The sequence below is a fragment of the Glycine max genome, chromosome 6 (genome assembly GCF_000004515.6).
Source record: "Glycine max cultivar Williams 82 chromosome 6, Glycine_max_v4.0, whole genome shotgun sequence".
In the NCBI taxonomy this organism is placed as follows: domain Eukaryota; kingdom Viridiplantae; phylum Streptophyta; class Magnoliopsida; order Fabales; family Fabaceae; genus Glycine; species Glycine max.
The window spans coordinates 30423745-30445011 of NC_038242.2; the positions used below are offsets into that span (position 1 = coordinate 30423745).

The window sequence follows — 21267 nt, forward strand, 5'->3', positions numbered from 1 at the left end:
ATACTTTATTAATATTAAATCTTATAGATTTAATTGTTTGGTGTAGTTTAATGTGACTTGGACGCAATTAGACTTAACAAATATAAAATATAATCGTTAATGAGATAGTTACATTTTAAGTTAAAATAAATGAAAAGTTAGCTAAACTAAAACATGTTAACCAATGTTCTAAAAACATTGATTAAGGAGTTCAAATGAAAAAAATATTAAAATGTATAAAATTACATTATTTATGATTTTTTTATATTTTTATATGATATACAAAATAAATCCTTTATTATTTTAATTTCTTAACCAATGTAAGGGTAGTTGTTAACAAGACCCAATAATTAATACTAGGACGGATAATTACTGCTTAAGCCTTAGAGACAAAGACTAATTAAAAGTAGGTGGCGCGAAAACAACTTGGTCTACTGCTCCCTCCATTCCTAACTGTAACCGTTTTCTCATATCTCCGTTTAATTTGTTATTTTCTCATTTTAATTGTTTTTTTCTAAAGAAAACTTTTGTGCAGTACGAAATCACCGAGCCCGAGACTCTTTCCCTCTTTCATCGCCATTGCCTCTCCATCAAAATAATAAAAACACCCCTAGCCGGAAAACTATTCTCCAGCGACCGGCAGTTCTTCCTCTCCTCCCTCCACCTCTGGTGACCGGTTTTCCTCCTTTGATTTCGGCAGAATCGTAAGGCTCTGGTTAATTAATTTAATCACTCTTTCATTTAAGTTTTGTGTTTAGAGTCGGTTAGATGCGCGATATTTCTCGTAATAGAGAAATTTTTTTGTTGCGGATAATTTCCGGATTCCGATTTTGCTCTGTTTGATTCTTTCGGTCTAGATCGCTTCGTTTACCGTCACTTTATGCGGGAATTACTTTGGCTTCTTCTAGCTCTGGTTAATTTCTTGTTTTACTCAATCGTTAAGTTTTTATTTTTCAATTTTGTGTGGTGAATATGATTACATGCGTTTGTGTTGTACCGTTTGTGCTAGATTCATCACATTAACAATGAAACACTAAACGTGTGTATTCTGTAAGAGAGACACGAACTTGCCCGTCCATCCAGACATCTGTCATGGATCCCTCTTGGAAGCCTTTGTTTCTTTCTACATTTTTCCCCAAAGTTTTTTTTTTCTCTCTTGTATTTCATCAATATTCGTTCTGCAAAATATGCGGGATGGTCAAAAGCGAATTACTATTTTTATTATTTTTTATTTTTTATTGATCGGTTTATTTATCCTTGCAGTTGCAGGAAAAGATGGGTGTGAACTGTTTTGCTTGGTTTTAACCAAGCAAATTTTAATTTTAATTGTAGTATTTGGGAATCAAGTTAGTTATATAGGGATGGACAATGATGGTCCCTGCACGTGGACCTGCATGTCTTTACCCATTTCCCCGAGAACATTACCACCTGCGACTCCTACCTTCGATTAAATTAAGAAAATTATAATAATTGGGCACAGCGTACAAACAAAACAAGAGACGTAATTTAGAAAGGAAAATCACAACGGTAATTAATTACTACTAAATAATAATGTCAAGTATTCGGGGTGGTTCATATTAGGAAAAAGTACAACATTGGTTTCAGTGAACAAGTGTTTTGTTTGTTTTGGGGGAGAATAGTTATGCAATAGATTTGATGAAAAGGGGTTGTTGAAGTGGTGAAGAGGATAGTGCGTTTTTAAGTGGAGTGAACCCATTTGCCAGCACACACACAAGACCAGACCAGACCATGGTACTCTCGTGAGGGAAACAAAAGGGGAAATTTTTTTGTAGCTTGTACATTACTTACCTTACGCAATTCCTCTCTCTTATCCTACACCATCCATTATCTTAGTCCACTTACCAGTATCCCCGATTTCCAAGGGAACCCCTCCTTCCTCTGCAACTTTATTGTGCAGTTAAACGATAACCAACGTCTAATGTTAAATGCTGCACGTCGAGGCAGTTTCTGCGAGTTTCTCTCACCCATTACCCCAAATGTTGGTGCCACGTCCTGATCTGCTTGGATTTGGGCTTTATTTTTATTTTATTTGATGATTTGATGATAAAAACACACCCACTTGGGTGTGATTGCAAAATTCCTTCTCCCGCAGATCTGAGTCTCAATAAAGATGTGCGCCTTTTGCATTTATTTATTTTCCTCACTTTCCCTTTTTTGACGCGTTTAACTCTTTTTCTTTTTCTTTTGTGGCAGCAGATTTACAGCACGGAAAAGGATCTCCTTTCTAGATAATTTGGTGGGTATTTCCGTTGAATCTGTTTAGCTTGATGAAATTTTCAATCAATGTGGTCTGTGTTAGGTAGGGTGAATGGATGTATGTGAATCAGGGAAGAACAAAGCTCCAGAGACCCCAAGAGTAAGACCACCCTCGGTTCTGGCAGAAAAGAATGCAGTCACCATCACCACCACAAGACGCTCAAGAACAAGGGAAATTAGTTCTAGATATAAGTCACCTACTCCTCCTGCTAGCCCTTCTGCTCCTCCTCGTAGATGCCCTTCACCAAATCTTACAAGAACAACGCCTGCATCATCATCATCGTCATCCTCCCACTTGTTTCCAAAGAGGTCTCTCTCCACAGAAAGGAAGAGGCCTTCAACTCCTCCTTCCCCAACGCCACAAAGACCTTCTACGCCTGTATCTGTTGATGGGAAGTTGTTGTCCAGAAGGCGTTTGCCGGACGGTCTATGGCCTTCCACAATGCGAAGCCTAAGTGTTTCTTTCCAGTCAGATACCATATCCATACCTGTTAGCAAGAAAGAGAAGCCGGTTGTTAGTGCTTCCGACCGCTCTCTGCGGCCGGCTTCAAATGTGGCACACAAGCAGCCTGAAATTCCAACCATAAGAAAGCCTACGCTAGAGAGAAAGAGAAGTCCCCTTAAAGGGAAGAATGCTTCTGATCAGTCTGAGAATTCCAAACCAGTTGATAGCAGCTTGTCTTCTCGGTTAATAGATCAGCATCGGTGGCCAAGTAGAATAGGTGGGAAGGTATCTTCTAATGTATTGAACAGAAGTGTTGATTGTGCTGATATCAGAACGTCAAACACTTCGGTTTCGGGAACTGGTGTTTCTTCTTCACTGAGAAGATTTTCGTTGTCTATATCAGATGAATCCAGTAAACCCTTGCAAAGGGCATCTAGTGATGCTGTAAGGCTATTGTCGCTTGTTGGAAGTGGCCGAATAGGAAGTGAGGTGAAATCAGTTGATGACTGTTTGCCACCAGAATTAAGACCTCACAAATCTGTTACTGCAAAGCCAACGGATAAAGCAGGACTTGCATTTGCGGGAGTCAGATCTCAGTCCTTGTCAGCTCCAGGATCACGACTGCCCTCACCTAGTAGGACCTCAGTGCTATCCTCTTCTAGTTCAAGAGGTGTCAGTCCATCTAGGTTAAGACCATCAACTCCTCCTTCTAGGGGGGTTAGTCCATCTCGAATTAGACCAACCAATTCATCCATTCAATCGAACAATTCAATTTCAGTGCTTCGCTTTATTGCTGATTTTAAAAAAGGGAAGAAGGGTGCAGCCAACATAGAAGATGCTCATAAATTACGTCTTCTCCACAATAGATACTTGCAATGGAGGTTTGCCAATGCAAGAGCTGAGGCTGTCCTCTATATCCAAAATGCAATTGTGGAGGTAATACTGACTATCTTTGATGACCTGCGTTATCTTTTTAAAGTAGTTCTTCTGCTTCACATATGATGGAATATATCAAATAATTTGGCTAAATTGTATTTACAAAAACCTTATTCAATGGTGCAGAAAACTCTATATAATGTATGGATTACTACTTTGTCCCTGTGGGAGTCTGTTATTAGGAAGAGGATCAATCTTCAGCAGCTGAAGCTCGAACTTAAGCTGAATTCTGTTTTTAATGATCAAGTAATGTTTCTCTTTTTTCTGAAATATAGTAATTATATTCCAGCTTAATGAAAACATAAGTGATGCAAATCTACACAGAAGGAGAAACACCATTATATTTTTTTTAAAAAAAATTCTTATACTCTCTAATTATAGGTTATTCATATTATAGTTTATTTTTTAAATGAATTTAAATTTTTATGAACTGTGCAAGCTTTTGATTTTGTTTGTTTAAGTTGGAGTATTGGAAGGAGTATGGATAGAACATCTGAAATAATTTTGGAGGGGTTAGCTTTGTGATCTGAAATGGTATTGTGTGAAATACTGAAATCTCATACAATGTTGAGGTTCAAATTTCGCTTGCCGTTAGTGTGTGGTGCTATTTTTCTCCTTTAATTGTTTCCAATTTCAAGACTTAGTGATGCATTTTTAAATGTGGGCCTTTTGCAATGACTGAAGCAGATTACTTTCCTTGATGATTGGGCTGTACTCGAAAGAGATCATATTGATGCTGTATCTGGGGCTGTGGAAGACTTGGAGGCCAGCACTCTTCGTCTTCCTGTAACTGGGGGAGCAATGGTATGTGTTGCTGGTAGGTCTTTTTTTTCCTCTCTTTGATAACTCAAAAGGCAATGACTTCATTGCTATGTTTTACACTTTTACAGGCAGATATTGAGCATTTGAAGGTTGCTATCTGTCAAGCAGTTGATGTCATGCAAGCAATGGGATCTGCAATCTGCTCTTTGCTCTCACAGGTGAGTTGACTGTTTTCTACAGGATTTATATTAACAGTGACGGGTATAAATATAGAAAATTAAGTTTTTCAATAATTTGCATCATTGCCTTGGACGTATCTATCATTGCTCTGTTATTTTCACTGTTTGCAACTTGCATATTCAACTTTTTCTTCCTTTGATCTCATATTTTGTAAAATTAAAAGTTTGAATTCATTGGTAAAGGGCTCAAAATTATCATCAGATCACACGATCTATCCTTGGTTCTGACACCATGTCATATTTGTCTGTGCTAGGTTGAGGGCATGAACTATTTAATTTCTGAAGTTGCTGTCATAGCAGTGCAGGAAAAGACCATGCTTGATGAATGTGAAGTGCTACTGGCTTCAGTAGCAGCTATGCAGGTGAAAGTCATGATATATGTTTTATAGAACATGAATTATATACTGCAAATATCTCGAGCTTATATTGTTGGAAATAAGGCTTTTTATGTTTAGGAAAAGTGTTTAGGAATATTGGAGACTTTGAATAGAAACTTGATAGGAAGGAGAATTCTTTATGGAGGAGAGAACTTTGTATTTTTGCTTGATACAAATGTGTAGGATTACATCTCTATTTATACTACTCTAAGGAGAACTCTAGACACACTAATTCTAGAGAGTTCTCAACTCTAGAGATCCAAAGAGTATTCTAGAGAATATTAAAACCATAAGAAATATCTAGACACTCCAAACACTACAAGAATTCTCTAGAAACATGACCCATAATTACTTAAGCCCAAAATAACTAAGTCCAAGGAACCAAATAATTAATTTAGGCCCAAATCAAGTTTATATTTCAACATCCCCCCTTAAACTTGATTTGTGACTCCAAGCATACTCCTTAGCTTCACGAAAGTTTCCAACTTGAGTGGCTTTGTGAAAATGTCGGCAGCTTGATCTTGAGACATCACATACTTCAACTTTACCTCCTTCTTCTCAATGCATTCTCTTATGAAGTGGTAACGGGTGTCAATGTGCTTACTTCTTTCATGAAAGACTGGATTCTTTGCCAAAGCGAGTGCTGATTTATTGTCAACACATATTTCCATAGGTTCTTCTTGTGGCATTTTTCTCTCTTTCAACAAGTTCCTTAGCCAAATTGCATGACAAACGCATGATGTGGCAGCGACATACTCGGCTTCACAAGTTGATAGTGTGACTATTGGTTGCTTCTTTGACATCCAAGTGAAAGCAGTATCTCCCATAAAGAACACAAAACCAGTAGTGTTCTTTCTATCATCCAAGTCTCCACTCCAATCGCTATCACTATAGCCAACAATGTTATAATTGTCAGAAGAGTAATAGTGCAAGCCAAAGTTTGTTGTACCTTTGATGTATCGAAGGATTCTCTTTGCCGCCTTGAAGTGAGTTGTGGTTGGAGCTTCCATGTAGTGACTTACTACTCCTACAGCATAGAGAATATCCGGCCTTGTACATGTCAAGTAACGTAAACTTCCAACCAAACTTTTGTAAAGAGTTGGATCCACATTCTCTCCTTTTTCATGCTTGCTCAACTTGCTGCCATATTCCATCGGGGTGCCAACTGGATTGGCGTCTTCCATCTTGAACTTCTTAAGGACTTCTTTGGCATAGCCTTCTTGGGTGATGATAATTCCTTTGTCTTCTTGATTTACTTCGATGCCGAGATAATATGCCATGAGCCCCATATCCGTCATCTCAAATTCATTTGACATATCTTTCTTGAACTCTTCGAACATGCTTGGATTGTTCCCTGTAAAGATCAAGTCATCTACATACAAACACACAATCAAAATATCTCCACTTTGCGCTTTGATATAGAGTGCATGCTCATATGGACACTTGATGAAGTTCTTGTCTTGAAAGTACTTGTCGATTCGAACATTCCAAGCTCTCGGTGCTTGCTTGAGACCGTACAACGCCTTCTTCAACTTCAAGACTTTTTCTTCTTGCCCTTTTACTTCATAGCCCAGTGGTAGCTCAATATAGACTTCTTCTTCGAGAAAACCATTCAAGAAAGCTGACTTCACATCCATTTGATAGATCTTCCATTTATTTTGGGCTCCCAAAGAAATGATCAGTCTAATAGTTTCAAGACGAGCAACAGGAGCAAATACCTCATCATAGTCAATTCCTTGTCTTTGACTATAGCCTTTAGCCACCAATCTTGCTTTGTATCTCTCCACTTCTCCTTTAGCATTCTTCTTTGCCTTGTACACCCATCTTACTCCAATTGCTTTGTGTCCTCGTGGAAGTGTAGTAAGTTCCCACGTATCATTCTTCGTGATTGACTTGATTTCTTCGTCCATGGCGTCTTTCCACTTTATGTTTTCCGTCGCTTCTTGATAACTTAGAGGCTCACAATCACCAAAAAGACAAAAGAGGTTAATGTCGTTTAGGTTTTTGGTTACCTCATAAATCTCTTCAATGCTCCTTAGTCGCGGTGTCCTCTCACTTGAACTTGTTTCATCCAGCCTTGGTGTCGGTGATGTAATATGTTCCTCTATGATTGGTTGTTCAATTTCATCATCTTCTTCAAAATAAGGAAGAAAATCATACTTATCTTCTTGAACACTCCAATCCCAACAATCTTCTTCGTCGAACTCCACGTCGCGACTTATGACGATCTTTCTACTATTTGGATTATAGAGCTTGTACCCCTTGGATCTTGAGTCGTAACCCACAAACACGTACTTCTCGCTTTTATCATCGAGCTTTGTCCTCTTTTCGTCTGGAACATGGGTATAGGCAATGCTTCCAAACACTTTGAGGTGAGAGATCCCGGGCTTCCTTCCACTCCATGCTTCTTGTGGTGTCTTCTCATGCACGCTTCTTGTTGGGGAACGGTTTGTTAGGTAAACTGCACATGCCACTGCTTCAGCCCAAAACTCCTTCGGCATCTTCTTGCTCTTGAGCATGCTTCGCACCATGTTAAGTATGGTCCGGTTCTTTCTCTCTGCTACTCCATTTTGTTGTGGCGATCTTGGCACTGTCAGTGGGCGACGGATTCCATGGTCTTCACAATATTTGTTGAACTTATTTGAAGTGAGCTCTCCTCCTCGATCAGATCTCATGGCCTTGATGGAAAGACCACTTTCTTTCTCCACGAGGGCTTTGAACTTCTTAAAGTTTTCAAACACTTCTGATTTCTCCTTCAAGAAATAAACCCAGGTTTTTCTGGAATAATCATCAATAAAGAGGAGAAAGTACTTATTCTTACCAAATGAATTGGGTTTGATTGGTCCACAGACATCGGTGTGTATGAGCTCTAGCGGCTTTGTTGCTCTTGTTGTTGATTCCTTTGGAAAACTTTTACGAAATTGCTTCCCAATTAGACATCCTTCGCAAAGTTGGTCTGGGTGGTTGATGCTAGGCAAGCCTCTCACCATCTCCTTCTTCGCTAAACGTTCTAGACCGTCGAAGTTGAGGTGCCCGAACCATAGATAGCCACGAAGAGTCGGTATAGCAAGCCTTGAGACACTTTGCCACATCATTTTGAATGTTCAAGAGGAACATTCTATTCTTTGACATAGGCACCTTAGCAATCAAGTTATGTCTACAATCTCTTAAGAAAAGACTATGTTCTTTCAAATGGATGTCATAGCCTTTCTCTAATAATTGTCCCAAGCTCAAAATATTATTCATGTTAGGCACATAGTAGACATTGGATATGAATTGATGACTCCCATTCTTCAAACGTATGAGAATTTTACCTTTGCCTTTGACTGGTATCTTTGAGTCGTCTCCAAATGAGACATCGCCGGTTGCCGCTTCATTGATCTCCACGAACATGCTTTTATCGCCGCACATGTGGTTGCTTGCGCCGGTGTCGAGGTACCACTTGTTTCTTTTCTCTTCAAATTTGTTTTGGCACGCGAGTAGCAAAGTTTCTTCTTCTCCGCCTTTTTCTTCTACAAAGTTAGCTTTCTCTTCAACCTTCTTCGAGAATCTACACTCGGATGCATAGTGACCAATCTTGTTGCAATTGAAGCACTTGATTTGTGATTTGTCATACCTCGACCATGAATTTCCTCTTCCACGACCTCTTGTTACTTGTGGATTCCAACTTCTTTCTCCATTGTTGAATTTGTTGGAGTGGTTGTTGTAACCACCTTTTCCTTCTCCTCCATGTCCTCGTCCACGTCCACGATCTTGGCCGCGACCTCGTCCTCTTTGGCTCTTGTAATTTGCATAGTTTGCTTCCTTTACGTTGAGTTGTAGTAGTTGCTCCGTAGCCTCCTTTTGTTTAATTTTTCTCTTTTGTTTTTCTTCGTATGCTTGTAAGGAACCTATGAGTTGCTCAATAGTCATGGTCTTTAAATCCTTGTTTTCTTCAATGTTGGTAACAATGAAGTCAAAACTTGGATTTAAAGTTCGAAGTATTTTTTCCATGACCTTCACCTCATCAACATCTTCACCATTTCTTTTAAGTTGATTGACTACGGCCAATACTCGAGAAAAATAATCAGAAATTGACTCGGACTCCTCCATAAACAAACGCTCAAAGTCACCTCTAAGAATTTGAAGACGAATTTTTGTTACCTGCTCAACTCCTTTGTTGCAAGTTTGAAGCTTATCCCATGCTTCTTTGGCTGTCGTTGCGTTGGATATCTTCTCAAATGTATCTTCATCCACCGATTGATAAATGAGAAAGAGAGCTTTCTTGTCTCTCTTTCTTGACTCCTTCAACGTCTCCTTTACACCTTGGCTTAGCAAGGCTTCATCTTGCTCCTCGAAGCCATTCTCTACGATATCCTACACATCTTGAGCTCCTTGATACTCCAATTATCATAGTTGTTCTTTGTGAGCATCGGCATTTGGAAAGGAAAACCTCCATTCGCCATCTTTTGAGGATCTTGAAGCTCTGATACCACTTTGTTGGAAATAAGGCTTTTTATGTTTAGGAAAAGTGTTTAGGAATATTGGAGACTTTGAATAGAAACTTGATAGAAAGGAGAATTCTTTATGGAGGAGAGAACTTTGTATTTTTGCTTGATACAAATGTGTAGGATTACATCTCTATTTATACTACTCTAAGGAGAACTCTAGACACACTAATTCTAGAGAGTTCTCAACTTTAGAGATCCAAAGAGTATTCTAGAGAATATTAAAACCATAAGAAATATCTAGACACTCCAAACACTACAAGAATTATCTAGAAACATGACCCATAATTACTTAAGCCCAAAATAACTAAGTCCAAGGAACCAAATAATTAATTTAGGCCCAAATCAAGTTTATATTTCAACATATATTGCATAAAGCCATAAATTAGTAGGAAATAAATGTAATTTTTATGTATCAGTTATCAGAGTGCGCATTAAATCATTGAAACCTGATTTGATTTGTATTACACAATGTAGGGATTCAAATTTTAAGTCATAATGGATTAAAGAATCAAAATAATGTATTGTAGATCTAGATCATCAAGATCCTAGTTTAATTGTAAACTAGTGTCATTTCTGATTTCCTTACTATGCTAATTTTTTGATATATTAATTAGTATCTTTCTTTCTGAGGGCGAGCCCTGGTGCAGCGGTAAAGTTGTGCCTTGGTGACTTGTTGGTCATGGGTTCGAATCCGGAAACAGCCTCTTTGCATATGTAAGGGTAAGGCTGCGTACAATATCCCTCCCCCATACCTTCGCATAGCGAAGAGCCTCCGGGCAATGGGGTACGAAGTTTTTAATTAGTATCTTTCTTTCTGGTCTGTCTTTCTTTGATCGAGTCAGAAGCATATTTTAAGGACAGTGAAATTTCAGATTATGGAGTTTTCTTCCTCTTGAGATACACTACGTACCTCATTCTTTACAAAATGTAAACATGCCCCAAAATGTTGATAATATGTAAATTAGCATCATGGGTTTGATGAAGATACCTTTTGAAAGTGTTTAGCTGTTTTAGGGATTTGGTGGCTGGCTGGAGTCTATCTCTCCTTTCCCTCACCTTATTTTTCTATCATTGGTACTCATATTGTTTGTCTTTGTTTCTTAAATTATGATGAGTTTTAACAAGTTTGCTCCTAGTTTAATTAAATTTTTGGTCCCTATAGTTTGGATTGTAAGCATTTGATCGCCTCAAGTTTTTTTTGAGCCAATTAAGTTCCTGTTTTTAAATTTAAGCAAAATTCTTCACAAATTGAATCAATTGAACTGTCATTTGCCCAAAAGTAACCAACTAAAACATCAAATTCTACCCAAAAAAAAATCTCAAAATTTCTCTTCTCTTAAACCATAATCTACATCTTAAAAAATGTTATCAAATTTTCACTAATCTTTTTTACTTCTGAACTTGTACAATTATTTCATATTCCAAATCTAACATAAACCCCTACAATAATAATTTGAAAATTTTGCAAGGAGACCAAGTTTGCATAATTTTAAAAAGAGAAAAAAAAAATTGTATACTGATAATGTAAAAAGTTTTATATAGTTATCCTATTACAACGCACCATGTAAGGTAAGTTTGTTGACTTTTAAAATAATTATCTTAAAATAATTCAAACGGTGATTTGTGATTGGATGATAATGTAAAATTGTTTTACACTATCTGTGCATAGACATTAAACCGTTTCAAAAGTAGAGGATTTAATTTGTGAAAATTAACTTGGAAGACCAAAATTACACATTGTCCCAACATGAGGGACTCAGTGTAATCAAGCTTTTAACTTTATCCAACTTACCCTGTCTGTATTCAGACCGGCTCAATATATAAGTACAACTACAGTCTGTATGCCTTTATTATCTTTATACATTGCACTCCTTTGTTCCTTACATCATGACCACATGATGTTCTACTCGTTTTCCCCTTTGTTCCACTGAGCCGCATTTCATCTATTTATCTGATAAAATTTAGGACAAAGACCTTTTCATTTCAGGAACATATACTGTGAGGTAGCTGATAAGGTTTCCAATTTGACATATGATTAGTTTTTGAGAGGGTACTTAGGGAAAGCCGAATATTTCATTTTCATTTATGTTTGGAGATATTGTAATATATGTTTATAATGACGGGGCATCCCTTTGATCACGCACTTGATCAGTCTAATAAAGCCGGACAATGTCTTTGAATTTATTTTCCAATTGATGCATAAATAGAGTCGAACTCATTGGTGCATCACCCTGATGTTAGTTTCTGATTGATTATGCCAAAACCAGGTTGAGGAAAGTAGCCTTCGGACGCATCTTATGCAAATCAAGCAAGCTTTGGGGATGAGCAAGTAATCAGTTTCGGAAATTTAAACAAGCACGAACCACACCTGCTGCCAAGCTAACAAGTAATAACGTATCTCTTGTGGCTAAAGTATCCATCAGTATCTAATATCTTTCAGGTTCTTTACCTTGTAAATTTTCGAATAGGTTTTTCTTTTTTTATTTTCCGGTAAAATATGCTGGAATTGATATTGTTTTATTACCCTTTGTTTTTTTCTTCATCTTTTCCCCCCAATACTAGGCTGTAGGTTTCCACTTGTAATTTTGTATCAGGCAAAGAAAAAGAAAAAGAAAAAGAAAAGCAGTGAGCTTTCATCCAAAATTACGTTTTGCTATTATCATATTTATCAACAGCTTTGTAATTTGATAGCAGAAGTTTCCCAGCATGGCTGAGGTTATATATTATACAAACTGGCTTATTGCAAGTGAACTGAATAATATTGCATAGAAGTCCCGAGAACCATAACATTTTTTCACCCTGACATACTATATATTAAACTTTAAAATACTAATTAATATCTTAAAAAGAATAGTTATTGTGGTTAATGGATAAAAATTTATGAAAAGTATTATTTAATATTATTTAGATCATGAACCCATACGATGGATAGATTAAAGGTGTGTAAGAGTAATTGTGTATCAAATAATTTGATTTGTGTAAATTCTTATTTTTAAAAATAATTAAAATGAGTTTATTATCTTCATCTTTTCAGATATAAAATAATTAAAATTGGGAAGAAAAATATAAAATTTTCAAGACAAGAAATATTTTATAACAATAGAAATACTAACATATATGAAGTTAATGAAGACGTTAAAAATCGTAATTATCAATGGTATGACCACATCCAAGTAAGAACGTAAAAAACAAGATAAAGTAATATACTACCTCTATTAAAAGTTTGATGCTGCTTTAGCTTTTTTTTTTTTTTTTTTTTAAAGCTGTTGATATTTTATAAATTTCAAGTCCAATTTATTAATTTTTTCCCATATATCCTTATTTGAAAATGATTAGATTTTTTTTTACAAGGAATACTGATAGTCTATTTAAAAGTACTTTAAACTTATAAAAAAAGGTACTTCAATAAACAATACATTACATTTATTATAATAATATTTACACTGAATATAATAATATTTTACATTTATTAAATATTTCTTAATATGTAGTATATGTTATTAACTTTAAACATCATTGGAAAAGACAATGCGATGCATTAAATTCAAATATATTAAATATACACAATGAATAGGCACTCGTCAGCACATCCTAGTAAACTACCCTTTCAGGCACATGTATATTGCAATTAATATAGAATTAATAATTTCTTTTAGATTATTTATTAATTACTGCATCTTGTTCTAATTATAAAACTCTTTTTAAAAATTTCTTTATCATTTTTTATAAGACCCTTTCAAATTTTTAAATACATTAATTATTTTTTTTTACATATTTTTACTTAATTATTTTTTCTCTAAAAATTAACGAGAAACAATTAAGTACATAGAGAGATAAGGAAAAAATAATTTTAGAATTATAGTACAAAAATTATTTGACAAATTTAATGTGATTAAATAAATTAATTACTTGTCTTAAGAAATATAAATTAGTTAAAATGATCTTATAATTAAAGATGAATGAAGTATTAATAAGTGCTAAAGCTCTATAAGTGATTCAGCATTTAGTTGCATAACCAATAAAGTTTATGACCTACTATTGAAAATCCCATCAATTGTTATTTAAACCTCCCAATCTAGTGAAAATACCTTCCTATCCCCACTTACCTTTTCCCGTTAAAACTCCCCAAGCCAATAGAACCTTAATTGAGCATTTGTAGTTTAATATTTTTCTATTCTTCTCAACTCAATTGACATCTCTTTGACTCTTATTTTCTACTTGACATATCTGCCTTGTGCAGGGCCTAGAGGATACTACAGAACTCCAAATGGAGAGTGTGAGTAGCCCCTAGATAGCTAAGAAAAAGATCTTCAATTTTGTCATAAATAAGCTTTGGCCAATTGATGCAATCCTACCCCCCAAGGGCATTGGATAAAAGACCTCAAGAAGATTAGGCTAGAGATGCAGGAGAAGGCCCTAAGGTTCTCATGAGCCTTAGGGTAGATTTTGAGTCCATGGACTAAGTATGAGTCCACTTATCTTTGTACAACTTAGATTAAGATTTCATTATTTTTGGACCTTGTATTTAGGGCTCCATAGTATAGAGAGGGCACCCTAGTAATGTAGGTTTTTTCAGCCCTTATATTTTAGAACACAGAGACTAATTTTTGTATTAGGGGTAGTTTTGTAATTTCACATACATTAAGTGCACTATTTGATATATGTGTTGGAAGAGAAATTTAATTGAATTGGGAGAAGCTCAATCCAATTAAATTTTGGACCAACCTAAGGGAGAGGTGAGTATTTTCTTGCCCCATTAAGTGCAAGCTCAATCCAAGATCATGTCCTTCATGTTTTATATGTCTCATGACACCTATGCACACTTAGTGGAGAATGTTGGACTTTATCTTGGATTAGTGGGTTGAACCATAACTGAAATTCACTAATCATAATTAGTAAAATTTTGGCTCCAAATTTGGCTCCACAAATTCAAATTCAAATTTAAGTGAAATTTGAATAAAAATTCAAATTTCTCTCCAATTTTGTGTGACACTTAGGCTATAAATAGAGGTCTTGTGTGTGGATTTTTTCATCTTTGATTTTGAGAAATTAGACTTCAAAGTTCAAACTTAGTTCTCCCTCTTCTCTCTCTCTCTCTCTCAAAATTTCATTCCCCTTTCTTTCTCTCTCCCCATTCATCTTCTCCTACCTTCAAGCTCTTATCCATGGCTTCCTATGGTGGTGAGCTTGTTCTTGACTCATCTTCTCCTTGAAGTGGCGTCTCCAATCACCTTTCCTCCTTCTCCATTCCGCTACCATTGATCTTTAAGAAGCAAAGAACTCCATTTATGAAGAAGATCCAATGCCTACAAGCTCTACATGAAGCTACATTATGTGTTATCAAAGCATCTTAATCTAGATGATGTTCTTTTGCTTCCTCTATCTTTTATTCGGTCAATTCACTTTAATTCCTTGTTCTTCATTGTCTTCTCCATGTATTTCCTCCATTTTCTTGTGGTTTGGTGCTGTTTAGAGTAGATTAAAAAAAAACTAATTAAATCTTAGATCTACACTTGTTCTTGCATTTCTATGGTTCAAATTTTATAGATCTACTCTTGAATCATGTTTTTGTGTTGATTTTAGGTTCTATCATTTTTTAGCCATAATCTTGTTGTGTTGAACCTTTAGATCTCAATTTTCTTGCAAAATATTGATTAGAAAAGAAAACACAAAAATATAAGTGTAAAACACTTCATTCATGTTGTCTTAGAGTCATGTTTAGTCATAATAATTTTCACATTATGTTTTAAGTTTGTGCTAAATTTTGATTTTGTTGATTGAATTCTAGATACATTTGTCCATGTATTCTTGCAATTTTTATCCTATCATTTGAATTTTGGGTCTAATTCATGCATGTTATTTAGTTCATAACATGCTCTAAATCAATGTCTAGAAGTAGTCTTGTTGTTGAACTTTTCTTGTTTTCTAAGTTTCCTATATGATGCCTATGAAGAAATTGAGTTGTGGTGCTGAGTTGTGGCTGGATTTGTGAATCAAAATAAGTCTTAAGATCTCTTGAATTATTTTATCCAAGACAATTGAGCATAAGCAAACACAAATTGTAACTATCCAGGTCTTAAGCAACATAAACACTACTCTTGATTTCTAGGTTGAAATTGTGGTTGCTGTCAGTTATGGCACATTGTCTTCTCAACTATGCTATCGCTTGAATACTTCAAGTTTTGAGCTGAAATTTTAACTGGATAAAATAGACATCTGGACAAAAGCAATGGAAAAAGAATGAACAAAACGAAAAAAATGAGCAAGAAAAGGTGTGACATCCTGGAAATTTCTACCCGGAATTTTTGTAAACGGTGTATTTTGAATGATTATATATATATATATATATATATATATATATATATATATAAGTATTATTCAGTGTATATGCATATATGTTCCTGGTAGAAGTAGGAATAGTGGGGGCAAGATACGCGGGTTAGGCTAATTAAGGAAGAGAAATCCATAACTGAAAGGTTATAGGTTAATTCTTAATTAATTAGTCTAAAAATCATCGTTTTGCATGCGACTTAGAATTTAACAAAACCAACCTCTGAACCACGCTCGGGGTTTTATTCTGAGCGTTTTGATATATATTGCCTACTTTCGAAAACTGGTCCCGATGAGCGCAGAGAAACGCGAGGGACTGGAACCAGAGGAACGACACGCAAACCGAGGCAGGATTTTGGCATTTCAAAAGGTCAGATTTTTCTCTTCATGTGGCTGAGCATGAGTCACATCAAGAGAAAAAGTGGGCCCTTTTGCTTCACTCAAATGGAGACATGTGGCATAGCTTAAAATAAAATAATAGAAAAGAGAAAAACCTTTTTAAACCAAAAAGCAACACTCTCTCTCTCCTCACTCAACCCACATTTCAGAAGCTTTCTCCCTCTCCCTCACGTTGCTTTTTCTTTCTTCTTCATCCTCCATTGAAACTTCATTAAAGCTCCAACCTTTGGTGCCCATTTCTGCTCCAAATCGCGAAAGGAAGGCATTTTCGGAGTCGTGAAGCGCATCTCTACGTGTGGGACCTCGAAATTTCAGGTTTGGGTAGACTTCTTTCTCACTTGATTTTCATGGGTATTGGGTTTTGGGAGATATGATGGGTAGTTTTGCTAGGTTTCTGCTTCTTGATAGTTATTTGTGAAGAAATTTGTTGAAAGCATGTTGAACTTGCCATGTTTGGATGAGTTAAGCTTACCCATTCAGTTTTAGGGTTTTTATGATGATGCTTGTGATGTTTATGTGCTGAAATTGCTTATGGAAAACTGTTAGAGATGAAGGGTAGAGTTAACCTAGGGTTAGAAAGTGAGAATATGGTGTTATGAGTGGAAAAAGAGTGAGGTTTTGAGAGTTGGAAGGCCAAATCTGGATTTAGTGGAATTTGGAGGTTAAAGTGAGTTAATCCTAGCTTGAAATGTCATTTAGGACTTATGAGAAAGTTTGGGCCGTGCTAGAGAGAAAAACAAATGACTAAAGTGAACAAAGAGCCATTTTTAGGGTAAAATTGGATGTTGAGGAGTCAAATTTTGATTCGGTGGAATTTTAGGTGTAAATCCAGTTTGAGCAAGTTTGAATTGATGTTATAGACTTGTGTGAGGTGAGAGTTTGCTCCAAATTTACCTCATTCTCAATTTCACTTCTCAAACCTTGAAAATCCATTAAATTGAGGGGTTTTGGATACCTAGATTTTGTGTTGCCTTGGTCTGAAGCTTGCCCTTGGTTTAGACATGATTGGTACATGATTTGGGACTTGTAGGATTCAATTTGGGCAAAATTGGATGAGGGAAAGAGTGGTTTTCGAAATCTGCACTTTATGCAGAATTTTGCTGTTGAAATGTGCAGCAGAATTTTGTATAAGTGCAGAAAAATACTTGTGCATGGCTGGTTGTGAAAAGGGTAGTACATATGGGGTTGTGGACATTTGCTAGCAGATCCCAACGGTCAAAATGTAGACTTATGTACTAGAGACTTCCAGTAAAATTTTCGAGTCAATCCAACGGTTAACAAATTGGAACGAAGGAAATGTTATTGGGGTATTTGTATGTGAAAAGCTGTGATTTTGAGTTGTGTTTTGGGAAGAGTTTTCTGCCTTTGCCCTGTTTTGCTTGATTTTGTTAGTCCATGATGATTGGATGTGGAATTACTTGGATGTTGTGGAAGCTTGGGAGGTTTGATGGGGACCCGGCGTTGAGAGGAACGAGGATAAGGGCTACGTGGGAGTACGTGAGCTCAGTTGGAGGTGGGCAACAAGGGATGGTGGGTTATACGTGATTTGTTGATGTGGAGAATCGTTTTTCACCATCGCCCGACCGCCACCTAGTACCACATGTGATGGGTACCCCATAATCCGACAAGCTTGAAATGAGGAAGTGTAGAAGGGTGAAACTTCCTGCTTTTATTCGTTGACCACAGAGTGGTACCTGGAGATATGTCGCGGGGGTCAGGAGACCTTGGGGACGTCAGGTGGGGTGCTATTGCCCAAAACCAAGCTTGACCAATCCCGACCCAACCCGGGCATAGTCAGTCAGTGAGAACCTGTGATGTACCTAAGCAGGCGAGCTCCTGACAGTCAACAGATAAAAGGAACTAAGACCACAAAGCAAGGAGGCTTGTGTGGTGGCTGGCCAGCTGTGAACTTTGATTGATATATGGGATATGGCCTCTGGTAATCGATTACCAAGGGTGGGTAATCGATTACAAGGCTTAAAAATGAAGACATGAGGCTAAGATGGCCTCTGGTAATCGATTACCAAGGGGTGTAATCGATTACCAGACTTAAAATGGGACTGGAAGATTGTGGAGGCCTCTGGTAATCGATTACCAGCCTATGTAATCGATTACACAGAGGAACAGGCCACTGGTAATCGATTACAAGGTATGTGTAATCGATTACACAGTGCCTTTTTCAGGTTTTCATGTCCTGAAGCTGTGTAATTCGAGTTTGGCCTCTGGTAATTGATTACCAAGGTTGTGTAATCGATTACTAGAGATGAAAAGCCTAAAGATACCCCTTTTACTTGCATGTAGTGGTTATGAGACGTATTGTGTTGCGGCGTAGTTAGATTCTCGTGAAAGAGTCTACCCCTTTCTTTTCTTTCCTGTAGATCGTGATGGCGGCTGATGTGCCATCATTTTCTTCTATTTCCTAAACCCTTTTTGCACCATTTTAATTATTGATTGGTCTTAATTGTCAATTAATTAGGCAGTTTTATTATTTGGGCTCATTTAGCTAATTTGATGTTTTTAATCTAATTTCAGGAATTAATGAAACATTGGGCTTAATCCGGATTTTGGTTGTGGACTTGAAGAGGGCAAATAAAGAAGCGCTTACCTTAGTTAATTTCTAATTAGGAAATTTCGCAATTTTATTTTATGTTGTTCAGTGTTTATTTCGTTTTGGGCCAGAGTATTGTAATAGGGCCCAGTGACTTTGAGTGACTCTTTTTAAATAGCTGCCTTGGGATTCGTGAGGGTATTCTATTCTGTTATGCTATTCATTATTCAGAGCTTGGTTTTAGGGTTTTCGTTTTTCTGTTTTGACGTTTCTGAGTTCGTAATGCAATTTTACGTTTTCTGCTTCTAATTACAATTTCGTTCTTGTTTCTTCTTCTACTCTCATTTACGTTTCTGTTCCATTTTACATTTCTATTTGTTTACGTTTCTGTTCATTTACGTTTCCGTTCATTTACGTTTCTGCTTCATGTTTCAATTGCGTTCTCTGTTTGAATCCATGGAAGGCTAGATTTTCTGGTGTTGTTTCCTTTTGAGGACGAAGCCCAACTCTCTTTGAGGTTTCGTTTGTAATGTGGTTTCCTGCCAGTTTTCCCTTCACCAGTTATCCCAATTTCGTGAATATTAATCAGTGCACGCTTCGTGTTCGATTAATTGCCTCTGAGCCTAACTTGCGTTCATGCTTAATGGACGAAGGGCTAACTGGTGTATGTGGTGCCTAATCACGTAATGAAAACCCTAAGTTGATTTTCGCTTAGTAAATTGAAATAGGGTTGGATTAAGTGGTTGATTGTTAGGGACGAATTCTCCATAACCCAGGATAAGAGAGTGGCTTCTGAATCAGAGGAAACAACCCGTTCTTAATATTAGTAGTTTCGTATTACATTTTATTTGTCTGCTCTTTAATTACCAAACAACCAACCCCCCCCCCCCATCGTTACTGTTACTGCAAGTATATTATGAACATTTGGCTTGTCACTGCTCGTTGGGAAACGACCTAGGATCACTTCCTAGTTACTGCATTTTCATGTTTATTTGATTCGGGTACGGCCTCGATCAAATTTGGCGCCGTTGCCGGGGAGCAGTGTCCAAAGGTTCATAATAGCTAGCTAGTGCTGTGCGTTTAATCCTTTCGTGTTTTATGTTTAATTGTTAGTATTGTGTTAGTATGTGTGTTAGTGTTGTTTAGTGTCCTGGTATTTTGTTTAATGTGTGTTCTGTTTCAGTTTCCCATTAAGCGTTTCCCCTGTTTCAGTCTTGTGTGTTTTGCTGTGAAGATTGTGCTAGAAAACAGAGTAGTAGTAGAAATCAGCTTGCGGCAAAAACAGAGTAGTAGTAGAAATCAATTAGAGACGGATTTTAGCGACCACCCATGCTGAATTAATTGGGATTTTTTGTTTTAGTAACTAGGGTTGTTATTTTTGGCTGAATTTTTTTGTGGTAACTTCTTTTAATCCATATTTTGTGGGAAAAATAGCTAGAGCCTTTAGTTTGGTTAGATTTGAAAGTTCCAAAAAACTAGCAAATTTTGTGTTTGTCAAAACTTCAAACGACCATAACTTTTGCTCCGGTTATCAGAATCGCAATTATTATATATGCATTTGGGGTAGAAAAAAATTTCCTACGCCGTGGTAGCCAGCCATAGGCTGGCTGAGGTCTCCATCGTCCAAAAAAAGCGATTCTGTCAAAAGTTTTTTATTTTTCAAGTTTTATTCACTTATTTTTCTTAACCTACCATTTTTAGCTTTCATAGTTAGACTTTGAATTTTTGTCTGAAATTTTTTGGGCTATCTTCTCATCATTTTATAGGGTTGCTCACAAAATTTCAAGTCATTTGGATATCATTTGAGGGTAGCTGTAGTTCAAACCTACACCTTTATTTACATGACAAGGCAACTAGTTGTGTGCATGCTGAATGTAGTGTATGACTAGAGGCAATCCATCTGACTTACAACCCTTTGATCCTGAGATAGATAGGACATTTCATAGATCAGTTAGGCATCATTTTATACCTTTTGATCATTCTGAGCATTCCATAACTGGTGAATCTGTGCATTCTGTTATTGGTGATTTTGAACATCCTGATCTTGAGCAATATAATTTTGAGCATTCTGATTCTGAGCATTCTGATTTTGCACATTCTGAGAACATGGCACAACCTCCACCTCGTGAGAGGACTCTAAGAGAAATGGCTGCACCTGATTTCACCTATGAAAGCTTGTGCATCCAATACCCTGATGAGGATGTCCCATATGTTCTTAAAACTGGACTAATTCATTTGCTTCCAAAGTTTCATGGCCTTGCAGGTGAAGACCCGCACAAACATTTGAAGGAATTTCATATTGTCTGCTCCACCATGAAACCCCCAGATGTCCAAGAGGATCACATATTTCTGAAGGCTTTTCCTCATTCATTAGAGGGAGTGGCAAAGGACTGGCTGTATTACCTTGCTCCAAGGTCCATCACGAGCTGGGATGACCTTAAGAGAGTATTCTTTAGAAAAATTTTTCCCTGCTTCCAGGACCACA

The 21267-nt window shown here is 36.7% G+C and overlaps 1 protein-coding gene across 9 annotated transcripts; it reads left to right on the forward strand.

The window, feature by feature from the left end:
* The first annotated feature begins 472 nt into the window (after window positions 1-472).
* LOC100802440 (AUGMIN subunit 8) lies at window positions 473-12148 on the forward strand. 9 transcript variants are annotated; one of them, XM_006582047.4, is made up of 7 exons: window positions 473-683; window positions 2197-3637; window positions 3764-3883; window positions 4325-4441; window positions 4528-4617; window positions 4893-5000; window positions 11773-12148. In XM_006582047.4, the coding sequence occupies exons 2-7, from the start codon at window positions 2309-2311 to the stop codon at window positions 11836-11838; spliced, it is 1830 nt and encodes a 609-aa protein (XP_006582110.1). In that variant the 5' UTR covers window positions 473-683; window positions 2197-2308; the 3' UTR covers window positions 11839-12148. The 9 variants fall into 9 exon arrangements, 7 of the variants coding, with proteins under 7 accessions (XP_006582110.1, XP_006582112.1, XP_006582113.1 ...); XM_006582049.4 differs by having other exon boundaries at window positions 501-683; window positions 2194-3637; XM_006582046.4 differs by lacking the exon at window positions 473-683 and adding an exon at window positions 1474-2112 and having other exon boundaries at window positions 2194-3637.
* Window positions 12149-21267: the final 9119 nt, after the last annotated feature.

Excerpts from the sequence above, each read along its gene's own strand:
- LOC100802440 (XM_006582047.4), top strand. The coding sequence starts at position 2,309 with ATGGATGTATGTGAATCAGGGAAGAACAAAGCTCCAGAGACCCCAAGA. Across the intron at positions 3,638-3,763 it reads TCCAAAATGCAATTGTGGAG|AAAACTCTATATAATGTATG; the intron begins GTAATACTGACT and ends TCAATGGTGCAG. Across the intron at positions 4,618-4,892 it reads TCTGCTCTTTGCTCTCACAG|GTTGAGGGCATGAACTATTT; the intron begins GTGAGTTGACTG and ends TGTCTGTGCTAG.